The sequence below is a fragment of the Aplidium turbinatum genome, chromosome 13 (genome assembly GCF_918807975.1).
Source record: "Aplidium turbinatum chromosome 13, kaAplTurb1.1, whole genome shotgun sequence".
NCBI classification, from domain to species: Eukaryota; Metazoa; Chordata; class Ascidiacea; order Aplousobranchia; family Polyclinidae; genus Aplidium; species Aplidium turbinatum.
The window spans coordinates 15732285-15745400 of record NC_137484.1 but is presented as its reverse complement, the minus strand read 5'-3'; the positions used below and the strand labels follow the sequence as shown (position 1 = coordinate 15745400).

General features: G+C 37.6%; 1 protein-coding gene across 1 annotated transcript; it reads right to left on the bottom strand.

Annotated features, from left to right (window-relative positions):
• Window positions 1-5400: 5400 nt before the first annotated feature.
• LOC145782506 (uncharacterized) lies at window positions 5401-12718 on the bottom strand. Its single transcript, XM_082594308.1, has 10 exons — window positions 12619-12718; window positions 11753-11955; window positions 11219-11346; window positions 10945-11036; window positions 10365-10440; window positions 9367-9527; window positions 8758-8874; window positions 7649-8438; window positions 7062-7179; window positions 5401-6374 (listed from the first exon to the last, which is right to left on the bottom strand). The coding sequence occupies exons 1-10, from the start codon at window positions 12698-12700 to the stop codon at window positions 6171-6173; spliced, it is 1971 nt and encodes a 656-aa protein (XP_082450434.1). The 5' UTR covers window positions 12701-12718; the 3' UTR covers window positions 5401-6170.
• Window positions 12719-13116: the final 398 nt, after the last annotated feature.

Here is a 13116-nt window from a genome sequence, read left to right as displayed (position 1 = left end):
ACTACAAAAATCGATATAAACCTACCAGCACGTTAACGAACGGGAAAAGGTGGCAAAACCTTGAAAGGTTTAAAACGTGCCTGAATGAAAAATTATGTAGTAGGCTATATATCAGTAGTTAGCACGGCCACAAAACCCAACGAGGACACGGCATTTGTCACATAAAACCAAGCAACCACACGGCATTTAACATAATGCATTAAAGTGAATATAAATTACAAACGTTTTCGGCCATACACATGTTAGCCCTTTTCAAGTAACGAAAAAATAACTGATTTTACATCTACATTCAAAATAAATAACTGATCTACACAATGAATTGAAAAACGAAATGCACAAGAATGAAACGGCAAAGCAGGGGAGAAAGGCACATCACATGGCGGTTAATTCCGCGAGGCAAAAACGCATCATATGAGGAATTAAGAAAAGACGTTAAGCAGATAGGAGGCGCCTGCGGCAAACAACTGCGTATTGTGGCGAGGATTGCAGGATTTTATGAGCAAAGCCTCGTAGATTTTAGTGTCAAATTGAAAACGTGAATTGTCAAAGTAAAACATTTACGCACAACTCAGAAAGATTCCAAGGATGGTTTGTTGTTTGAACATGATTGGCTAATCTTCAATCGAATATATGGTCTTTAATGGCAGTTTTTCTGTTCAAGTTAGTTAAATCTAAGTGCTCACTCTCGTGGCCAAATGCCGCGTGGACATACCAATGTATGTACAGTTTGCAGCATGCGAGCAAGTGAACTTGTACACGACATTTAAACGCAAGCAGGAGGAAGTTCTAGATTTAAGCTGAAAATAGTAACCCACTTTAAATGCTTTATATACGGGAATAATATCCACGTTGAACTTCATTTTAATAAAACCTGTAACTACAATGTATTGGTAGATGAAATGTAGCCAACTTTCTTATCTCATGAACAACAGTCACTGTGTTTTGAATAAAAAAAGTTGTTTTAGTTTTAGAAACACAATTACAGTAGAATTCGCCTATAACGGCACCTCTAGGGGATTGCAAAAACTGACGTTATAGCCGAATTGACGTTATAGACGAACTACCACAAACTATTCCAAAACTGTCTTTTGATTAAAGAAAGAGGTGTATAATCCAGTCATATTCACTGTGTACCACCAAACTAACAAAAGTCACGCAGAAAATACAGTAAACAAAAAAATTGTTTAAAAAAAATAACCTACAGCGAAAGGTAGGCTACAGGAAATTTGCGCAATACAGCTCGTTACATACAGTACGGTCAGGCCCGGATTTAGGGGGGGGCAGAGGGGGCAGTTGCCCCGGGCCCCCCGACTTTTGAAGGGCCCCCCTATGTGGAAAAAAATGTGATTTTGTGTTATTTTTTTCCTTTTGACCTTTAAAGTTTCTGCAAAATGCTGTGCAATACTGGACTGATGCTAAAGTTTTTCGCGCCGAAGGCGCGAAAAATTTTTTTGCACGGGGGCCCCCCAATCTTAAAGTGCCCCGGGCCCCCCATCAGCTAAATCCGGCCCTGAGTACGGTAGTAGAGAAGTTCATTGTTTATTAGCAAAAAAGGAATTGATCTTCAGCTGTTTCGGTTTTGACACAGATTTCTCCACCACATAGCGGCTGCTAGTTTATAGGCTACAGCAGGGGTCCGCAAATACTTTTTGGTGCGACCCAAAAAGCAATCGTTCGAAGTCTTCGCGACCCAAACGTTTCGGAAGCATATAATTTTGCGCAAAACACTTTGCAAATTAATATCAATTCCAATACGGTCGTCCCCACTTATTAAGGCCACATCGGGACCGGACGATTTTGGCTGCGGGAGACAATTTTCTACCACTCCTATACCTTCAGTAATTTCGGAATGGACCAAATTGGGCTTAATAAGCGGGTGGACCTATTAACCGTGCGCTTCGTCGTCGTGCAAGCCTCTGGGGCCGAGGGTCTACTCTATCCTTTTACCAGCCCTTACTCAAGATGTTCCCGAACTACACTGGAAGGCTATTAGAGAGCAGCCAGTATTTAGTTTCATCATTCATGACACGCAGACCTTCCACTCCGTTAGGTGGCTTGAAGATGGTACAGTTATTGATGATGTGGTCTGCAGTCTGTTCCTCGGCACCACATGCACAGGAGGAGGAAGAGGCCAATTCCCCAATGGCGCATGGTTGACCGAAAAAGCCCGACGCCCGTACGAAGACGGTTGAGGCGCACCCATGCTTGTCTTTGTAGTGTCAGGCCGATGGGGCATGTGTCGGCGTTGGGGATGAACGAATGAAGTCCGGTGGTACTTGACTTCTTTTCAGAATTCCATTTATAGTCCGCCCAAGTAGCCGCAGAGATGAAGTTCATCTGCTGCGTTGATCAGAAGTTGAGCGGCTGGCACGAATGGTTGTCTTGACTTCAGTCGACTGGGGTGCTGGTTTGGGGAAGCAGAGATCTTGTTGTGGAGAAGATGGTTAGGCTTTAGTGCCCGTCGGCTAAGAAACAGAGTGGCTTCTTCGTGACGAAGCTGAGAAAGTTGGATGCCAGCGAGAATGGCAAAATTATCCAATAGTGTGGGACGCAGGCATCCGGTAACTGTGCGCAGGGCGCTGTTTATCGCAGTGCCGATGTTATGGCAGTGTGCACTGCAGCACCAAACAGGTGCACAGTACTCTGCTGAAGAGTAGACAAGGGCTAAGGCTGCTATACGCAAAGTGTCAGCCCTCGCCCTCCAGCTGTGGCCTGCCAGGCGCTTGAGTAGTGCAGCGTGGGATGTCTTTTTCTTGCGCAGTGACACCAAATGGTGGCGGTATGTGTACGATCTGTCTAGTGTCACCCCAAGATATTCTGGTTCGGGGCAGAAGGTCAGAGGTTTTCCATTGTTCTGAACATGTTGCTCACGATCAACTTCCCGACTGTAGGCTATAGGTGGAAAGCTGCCGCCAAAGTTTTGTTTTCGCTAAGTTTCAGTCGCCAGTTCTGGAGATGGCCTAAGCTGAGAGAGTTTTCATGCTCTGGCTCAAGCTGTCTTCCAGGCTATATATATAACCGTGCGGGCTTAACTACTGTACTACAATCGAAAGTATAAATTTTCTTGTAGCCTACCAAATTGTACGAAACTCAGCACATCAAAGACTTTATGATTGTATTTATTTTTGCCATACAAGTTATATTTATGGTAATTTTAAACCGTTTTGCGACCCACTGTGAATGGTCTCGCGACCCAAATTTGGGTCGCGACCCAGCATTTGCGGACCCCTGGGCTACAGTACTGCACGTAGCCTACAACTGTTGCTTTGAGTTGTTTAAAGGTCAGCTGTAGAGCTGCTTTTTACACGTGATAGTTTTTCACGCGGGAAAAAAGTTAATTCAGTTAATTAAAGTCCCTGCTGCGATCGACGTAGCAAAATAAAGGGAAAACATTTTGCAAGCAGCAGCACTAACTGGATTAAAAGACTGACCGTTCGTGGTGAAGGTGATGGCTTAAAGTGACGTTATAAACGAACAAAAGACGTCTGGGAACCAATAAAGGGTGCTGTTACATGCGAATTGACATTATAGGCGATGCTGTTGTAGCCGAACTACAATGTACGTAAAAGATAGGAATTCTGCCGGGACCGAGCGAAATGTGACGTAATAGGCGAATTGACGTTATAAACGAAGCCGTTATAGGCGAATTCTACTGTATATGCAAATGTTTAATGATTAATTTAACAGTTTTTGTGTAGCCTACTATAATTTGTTGTCAAATCTAATCTTACACCTGGGTGGTTAAAAATTTAGATTAAGTAGATCGGAAGGCAAAGAAACCAATCTTTGTGCCTACCTTCAGGTATGTCTTTATGTGTTCGCATAAAAATACAGCGTCATTGTTTTATGCGGTGCCAAACCAGCATCCTTTCAAGCATTATGTTGGACTCTCACCGCTCGACTAGACGACTACGCAGCTGACATGTGCTATGAAAAAGTGGAAAATTTTTGTAAGATATTCTTTCGTCCCAATAGGCTACATATTATCCATCTGATTTCATACTTTGGATTAAGATAATGAAACAATGTCTTATAAGCTAATACCTGCTTTTTTTTATTCAGAGTGGTTCATCATTCTTTTGAGGGTTCTGAAAGACAAAGCTTCTTGCACTGGAGAAGCTTCTGATTTTAATGAAAAAGAATATTGTATTACTGGTTAATGCTAATTGGCTTTCCTGCACAAGGTTAAAATTAAAAATGTAATTCAATATCATACATACATAGTAATTAGTAACAGTAGCAAGAAAGTATCCCAAAGTACTGTATACACAGAGACTGTATTTTTTACTTCGGGAGCAGATTGCATGAAAAATTACAGAATCTTTAGGACATAACATTAAGTTAAAAGGGAAACTGATCTGACGCTATAATTGACCGCTACACTATCAACTTATACTTGCGATTTTGACAGCTATTTACTCAATTTCAAGATCAGTAGCCTATCCAGTCAAGTTTGAAACATGCACATTGGCATGGCTTGTGTACGGTATATAGTCTGCCATGATGCTTTATTATCAGGTCACAGCCGGACATGCATCGAAGTTTTTCTGGATTGTTTGAAGAAAATACTTTCAAAGAAATCAGTTTGGATTCATGTTCGTTGGATAGCGAGGATTTCAGCTATTTAAAGTTGAATACATTTGGGTGTAAATGTAGCCTATGATAAAATATACATCAATATTTTTATTAAAAACGTTTACTGGTCAATTAGGCTATGTTCAAATTTCTTTTTTGTTGTTACTTTCTTGAGGTGGTATTTTATTAAATCTATTAAAATGGTATCACACAACACTGTGTTGCATACAGTGACATCTGATATGACAAACAATCTTCAACTTGATCAGGGTTTGCTATGTGATATCTCATTTCAAAATTCAAGTTGTAACATTCCAAAAAAAAATTTCCTATTTTGAATGTTGTGAAACGTTTGTAAACTTTCGTAAAACGTCAGAAATATTTTGGTCCCCTTAGTTCAAAGTGACTAATCTTGACAAATTTTTGAACATCACAGTTGTCATTAAATTAATTCAAGCTTTGTACTGTAAATACTCTTGGAAATTCAACAACAGTTTTCACTTATATTGTAGGCTGTTAGACATCTTGTTGGCATTTGTGAACGTTGGAATGTGCATTTTCAGCGCTGTTTATTTTTACGCACCTTACCTTTTGTTTAGTCACTTTTTTTTATATCATCAAAGTTTTTCTCATTTCAAATACCACTCCATCTAAAAGATATATGCTGCTTCTTTCTGATTGAAATTGTTTCCAAAAAAATAAAACAGATTTTGCAAGACGTGAAAAGTTCCTTGTAAAGTATTTAAAGTTAGTGTTGCATATCATATATGCTTTTGATGGATGAAACTAGAAATGCCATGTGCATGCACATCATACAAATTGCAGTATACAACCAATAAATTTATTGCAGTAAACAATTTTAATCCATTGTCATAATAGTTCATAATTGTTATAATAATAAACTTTGGATTGCATTGTTAAAGCCATTTTTGTCCATGTGAATTGAGAGGCCAGGTTTTGATTGGCAAGCAAAAACAATTTTTTTACTACGTATTTTACATTAGAATTGTACTATGCAGTATTCAACAACAATATTACTTTAACCTTGATTCATCTATAATTCATCTGCAGTGAATTGAGTTAACAACTTCCACATTGTGAGCCCAAGTAACTAATTAGCCTACTCATTGTATAGCAATGAAAAAGCAAGAAGATTTATTGTTCAAATTCAGCTTTCATGTTCTTGAAAACTGAAAAGTTTGGGTGTTCATCAGGACAATTATCGTTTGTAGGACTAGTTGCAACGTTCATTTCATTAGATTGAAAGTAAAAACAACAACAAACAGGGTGGTTTATTGCTTCACTGACGTTTCGCGCACCATGACAATGCGCATTCTCAGAGCGAATAACATACAAAATAAAATTTCACACCTACTGCAGTGCGATTGAAGGCAAGAAAAAATATAAAAAACACACAATGTTTTAAAGATTGGCCAATGATGTGTGGGCGGTTACTTTCCACGTTAAATTACATAAAAACTTCCAACAAAAAACATAAATTCGAAGCAGTGCAGACCAACAGAACATGTTCTTGTTGATATATTTGTCAGAAAATAACGATGATTGTAATTTTCATTGGTGGGTTTGGTTCAGCTTTATTGCTTTGTGGAGCGTGGTTTTGGTTCATACGCGTTTGAATTAAATAGTCTCTTCTTTATGAATCTAAATATTCTGCTGTATTCACGACGATATTGTGAGTTGAGGTAGCCATAGATGAGTGGGTTGACCACCGCGTGTATCCATGCTATGCAACTCACAATCAGAAGAATGCTGGCTGCAACTTCAATTTTGAAGAGAATCTAAAAACAAAATGTTTTATTTAAGAGAAAGATATAAAAAACACACAATGTTTTAAAGATTGGCCAATGATGTGTGGGCGGTTACTTTCCACGTTAAATTACATAAAAACTTTCAACAAAAAACATAAATTCGAAGCAGTGCAGACCAACAGAACATGTTCTTGTTGATATATTTGTCAGAAAATAACGATGATTGTAATTTCTAACCCATGTATTAGTGAAAGAAAAATATGCCTGACATGTGTCAAAACTTTAATTGATATCATAGTCGTCACATCTTTTGCTTACTAGACAAGTAATTAGATTTGCTTCGTAAATGATAACATATATTCCACACAATCTTAAAACATAATTTTGTTATACATGTTAGCTTATTTATCTTATGCTGTTGCATGTAGGCCTACAACTCTATTTTAATGTTACTGTAATATCAACTACGTTTTTGTTAACAGGAAAAAACACCATGTGTTACAACTATTACAACTCTGGTAAGGAGAAGCTAACCCATGTCAACTGTTTGCTCGAAGCGGTCAAAAGTTGATGCAATGCACCAAAAATCCCAGCAATGTTTTTTTTTCATTTGTGTTCTGGTGTGACTTTAACCACTTGTCAAGGATTTCCAGTTGGTTAAAGTAATTACTTGTCTGACATCAATTATACCCATTTGTGTGCAGGTGTGAATCTTACCTGAACTAAGTACAACAACGAAGTTGGAGTAATACATGCTGCAAATGCCATACAAATTGTGAAGCTGCTGTAGACCAATTGTCTTTCTCTTGCTTGTTTCTTTCTCATCATTTTTTTCCTAATAAATAACAAAGAATACATTTAGTGGGTTTTGTTTTATACTGAAAAGTTATGATGCAAAAAAAGGCAACTACCGTATATCATCTTTCACAGAAGAGAATTTAGTTAAAGAACGGATTGAGAATCAATAAGTATGAAGTCTTTATTCTTGAGGGTTAAGTTACATTAACTGAGTTTTTGCATTGTATTGTATAACTGCATAAATAAAAATTTTACCAGAAAATACGTTTGAGTGTTTTTATAATAGGATTCTTGATAAACTACTCTTTGGATGTGACTAGTTGAGAATATTGATGTTATTAAACTAAAAGTGCAAAAATGTGATTTTACCACACTACCTTGTGCTCACAGCCAAAATTTGTATGAGATATAGCATAATTCAGCCTATATTGCGCCTTTCTAATTTTGTTTTGTTTTAAAGTAAAACAAAAGGTTTCTTTCCTTACGTCCAACCTATTGTAACTCACCTATGATGAGTGTTTTTGTTGCGCTTTTCTGTCCGTCTGCGCTTTTCTTGAATTTTTCTTGCAATTGTTCCAAGATGAGGCCTATGGCCTTGTTGGCCGTCATTATCACTTTCTCCTCTGTACATCACAGAGGTAGTCGTCCAAGTTTTTGATCTTGCAGCCAAGGCTGCTTTGGAGTGCTTTGAACCAACATCAGAAAAGGTTCTCTGTCTTGTCGGTCTTTTAACGTATGCAGACTTTACTCGATTTAGCCGTTGTTCCCCTTCAGAGTGTTCATAATCAGAACTTTCCAGACCAGACTGGATATTTTGATATTGCTCAAATTGATGCTGCGTCGACGGTGCATTATCCACCTTTGCAGCATCCAAGTCGGTGAGATCAAAATGTGGAAGTGAAGGAACACTTAGTGACTTTTTTCGTTTCATACTTCTCAGTTCAACACAATTTTCTCTCATCATTACTTCCTTTTGATCTTGTGCTGGCGACAAAGTGGAATATTTTGAAGTCTCGTCATCAGAGGAATGATGATCTGTGCTCAGACTCATTGGCGAGTTGAAAGGAAGACGATCGGTTGAGTTTACTTTCAAGTTATTCCGGATCAAAACTTTCCAGATGCTGTTTCTTTTTTGTGCGTTCATCGGAGATTGCTCCTCTTTCTCTTCATCTTCGGATTGTATCGCATTTGCTGGAGTACCATGGAGGGCAATGATTGGATCGCTTTGGCAATGCGTAACATTAACTTGACCAGAGCTGTCTGACGTTTTTTGTGGTGTCTCAGGCATCGGTGTATCTAAATGAAGCATATTTGAAAAGGTTATGATATTTACACAAAATCCAAATCGTTGTAACCATTGGATTTCCACTTATAACAATAATAGAATAGTCATTAAAAATTTCATATTGCTAAATAAAGCGACAGATATAATGGCTGAGTGACGGCTGCAAGAGGCAAAAGCTATGAAAACATCAATCATGAAGCATAACGTATAGATTAAATTAAGGACTCCTACGTTGTTCATTGCTGACAGTGTCAAGTCTTGTAGGGTGAACTGAACACATAAAACTTATATAAAATACCGAATGTACATTATAGTATATTTTTTACATACTTTCATGATCTGTACTGACGATCACTGGTTTAAACTTAATGCCTTCGATCAAACTTGACGGTTTGATTTCATCTTCTGTATCGTCACTGGTGGATCTATTCCTGACAGTGCTGCTTGCTGTAGGTGCAATGTACATATTCATGTTAGATATATTTATTGACGAGCGTTAAAAAGTAAATTTTGTAGCTCATACGTTTTTGTTCTGATTTTTTAAAATTTCAAACTTTTGCAAATGACTTTTCTTTTATCAGGTTATTTCAGTTTGTTTTATCTTTGATATTTTTAAAACCGGATTCACCTTATTGTTGGCATTTCGTTGATCAATCGTGCTTTTAACGTTTTGTGTTAGCCTCTAAATCGGTAGGCATGGGTTCGATACCTTTTCGGGTCATACCAAAGACTTTTTAAAAATGGTACTGAATCTAATTCCTGCTTGGCATTAGATTCGTGTAATAATATAATCAGTTGCGCCTCTATACGGCTGCTTTGACACTGTCTGCTTTGTAAAGCGCTGAGGAACAACTCACTCTGCGATGGATACAGCGCTATATAAAAACAAACATTATTTTTATTATTATTAGCTGAAAATTAACAAGTGTTGAAACTTACTGTTGTCACAAGTGATCTTTTTAACTCGTTTTGTCGATCTCTGATGCCCTTTCATTTTCCTTTGGACTTGCTTCACCTTTCGAAAGATTGCGGTGTAAAGTATGATCAAAATGATTAGCGGAATTGCTTGAAACATGATATTCAAACCAAGGTTGTACCACCTACAGAAAAAAAATAGACAAATTTATTATGTAATTGAAATGCAGTCACGTTTTGAATTGTATTTACGAAACTTTGAAATCACCATCACACAACCCTTCTGCGTTAAATTAAATTTAATCACGAATTGCAGATTTACATCATGCGAACTTAACAGATGGCAATAATTTATGTCTGTAATTAAGTGGCGCTTTTCCAATAATGAAAAAAACGCTTGAAAATATTGTATTGTGGGTCATGGCGTCATACGTGCGGCCCTATGTTCACGCTGCCTAAATTCGGTTTTCTCTTATAGGCGTGTGATAGCCACTTTGTCTCTACAGTAAAATAAATGATATCAACAACAAGTCTGCCGAAGAACGTTTCATGCAGACAGTCTGTTAAAAGGGCTATTGTCGCAGAGCAGACACGACAACTGTCTGCATAGATCATAAATACTTATTAGCCTAGGCTGAAAAGTTTTTTTACGATTTTTTTACCGAACGGACGCAAAAACAAGTTAAAAATAAGTTTCATCACTTAAGATCGGATAGGCCTAACAGTCGGATGATTTGACACACACTTTTTGTACAACTTTATCTATATTGGACGAATATTTAATGCCAACTTGCTATGTTCAGAATCATTAAGAGAATAATTTAGCCCCGGTACCGATGAGATGCTTCGGTCCCAAATCAAAACACTTCTGAGAAAAAACATACCGCCCATCCAAAGAATACGCGATAATTTCTTTAAGTTCCCGACCCTCATCCCGGATCCAAAAGTACCTCCTGGACCCCCCCCCCGTCAAAGCTACTGGCTATATGTCATGTACTCTATTTTAAATAACGTTATCTCACGTGATAGCTGGTGATATATTTTCTCCTTTTCCAATGGAACATCGTAATGTGTTGTCCATCCAGTGAACAGCATCACCTACGTGTTTTGTAACGGATGTTAATATGTAGGTGGCGTACTGTCTTGGTGCGCTTAGCACACATTTTAAAGATTGTAGCAATGCACAACTTTAAACATAGTGTTTACGTTGAGAAGTGTTTATGTTGATATTGACAGGTGCGTTTGTTAGCCTACCTTTTTTCATTCTGCAAACTCTTCATACTCGTTTACCTTGGAAAGCAACAACTGAAGATTGTAGCAATGCACAACTTTAAACATAGTGTTCGTGTTCAGTTGTTGCTTTCCAAGATAAACGAGTATGAAGAGTTTGCAGAATGAAAAAAGGTAGGCTAACAAACGCACTTGTCAATATCAAGTTACAAATTGCCACAAAAAACCCATGGCATCGACTTTGTTCGAATGTGTAAAATGCAAATGGTCATCTTTCTTTTCATTCTCATCAAATAAAAATGACCTTCTGCTCGCATATAAATAACCTTTAGCTCAACGACGTTGCTTAGCCGTGTTTTGCGCAACACTTACCAATAACGACTGGTAGGTAAAGGATAGGTGGTACAATCCAAACTGATGCAATGCAGATTGTCAGTCGTGGTCCTGTGAAAAGTCTTTGATATCTGGACAAAATTTTTAACTGGTTGCATATTCTTGTAAAATTAGTGTTTCTGACGATTTTCATTAAATGCCATGTCTCTTTCTAAAAGTGTATCCTATGCGAAGACATTTCAAACTACACTATGTTTTCAAATATCTTGAGTAAATAACTATTAAACTGTATACGCCGGTATGTCAAACATACTTTTCTGACTGAACTATTCCAACATATCGGTTCACAGCAATTGCAACGAGATTGTACAGAGAAGAGGCCAGTGACGTGTAGTAGAAGTATCCAATAGCGTAGCAAGCACCGCTTGAATAAATGTTGTACTGAAAATTAAAACAAGGTTTCAATATTGTATCAACTTTTCTAGAATGACATTTAAACTGTACAAGATTTACCAAATCATTAGACGGATGAAGTCTTTGTAAAAATTTTCTATATCCAGGTTATAGTTTTGATTTCATGATCGATAAGTTGCGAAAGTCTTGATTTGTATCGTTAAAGTCACAGCAAAAAATGCGTGTTATGAGTAATTGTTTCACCATGCTTTGATATTTCTTCACCGTTCAAGCGGAATCGAGCATTGAATCCATTCCAGCTCACACAGTGCAAGCTAGTTCTAAGTTGAAACATGGAAGTTCCGGCTGCAATGGATGTTGCTTAACGTATATCACGCACTCTGTTGACTTTTCTGAATATGATCACGGAACGCTTTGTTCCGCTTCAACTTACCCCAAGAACGTATCCAGGCAGAACCGACGGGATGACAGCCACCGAGAACACAAGTTCAACCAGACACAAGTTGGCTATGAGAACGTTGAACGACGTTTGTAGGTTCCTGTTGCGCGCGTAGGCCCACACTGTCAAACCGTTTCCTATTGTTCCCAAAATGAACACCAAGAATCCGACAAAAACGCCAAAGTATCTTGCATCACCTGCAAGCGAAAACCACGCTGGTTAGCTTTGTTTATATAAACATGCATTGATGTCAGCCAGCTTTGAAAGCCGTCTTGTCATCTTTGTTGACATTTGCGGTCTCTTACGTAGACTTCAGGTCGTTCCTGTTCATTTCAAAAGCAGTTTGTTGCATCCGTTTGTGTAGGATGAATTATGAGGGAAATAATGAATTACATCACTATCACCACAAATATATGCAGGTCACATCTTTTAAAGGTATGCTGTCTGTTTCCGTTTTGTTGATTCGTGGTATGCAGCTTTTATGTGCGGTTTTGTCTTAGGTATTGTTCTGCCTCGCACGTCACATTCGCCCTTTACCAGGTCGTTATAATGATTTCAAAAGTAATTATTACAACTGTGGAGAAGAGAACATGACGCTATTCACAGTATTAAATTCATAAGAAATCAATCGAACATTTATTTATTTTAAAAACTACTAAATTGTTTGTTTTGGATCACTACATTTTGACGTCACTTTTTGAATTCGAATGTGATTTCCCGATTTCCCTAACCCTAACCCTTTTATTGAAAAATATTTTAGGTAAAAGTTAAATTTTATTATCCAGGCTTTGTTGTAAAGTTCTTAATTGTTATCATCTGGCAACACCGCAACAATAAAGATATCCCACATTCTAAGTTACCTGGATCTTTTAAATCATAAAATTCAACACTGTTGTTGGTAGCAGATGATGTTTCAATGTCAGTAATATTCATCACATTCATCTCTACTGAGATAATAATTCGAACCGTTTTGTTCGAAGAAAGACTCATTATTGAATGTGTAAGATTTTGTTTACATTACTCAGTAATAAATGTACTTACACAAAATCCTGTTTTCAAAATATACTTTGAAATAGATTACTAGTGATATAAAACGTAAATAGTAGAAGAAAACAGTTTAATTTAAGTGGAATTTTACAATAAAAATGTTTAGGTAACGTAGTTCAATAGTTTTGATACATTCGTAACAATAAAACATTTGTTTTCCTTGCAAGAAACCTTATATATTTGTCATACACTCCCTACATGTAGGCCTACTTTATGTCTCAACACTTTTTCTACCGTTAGCATACTGCATATTATTATTGCTGCGTGCTGTACGTGTCCGATCTTATTTTGCTATGCCCTGCACCGCTAAC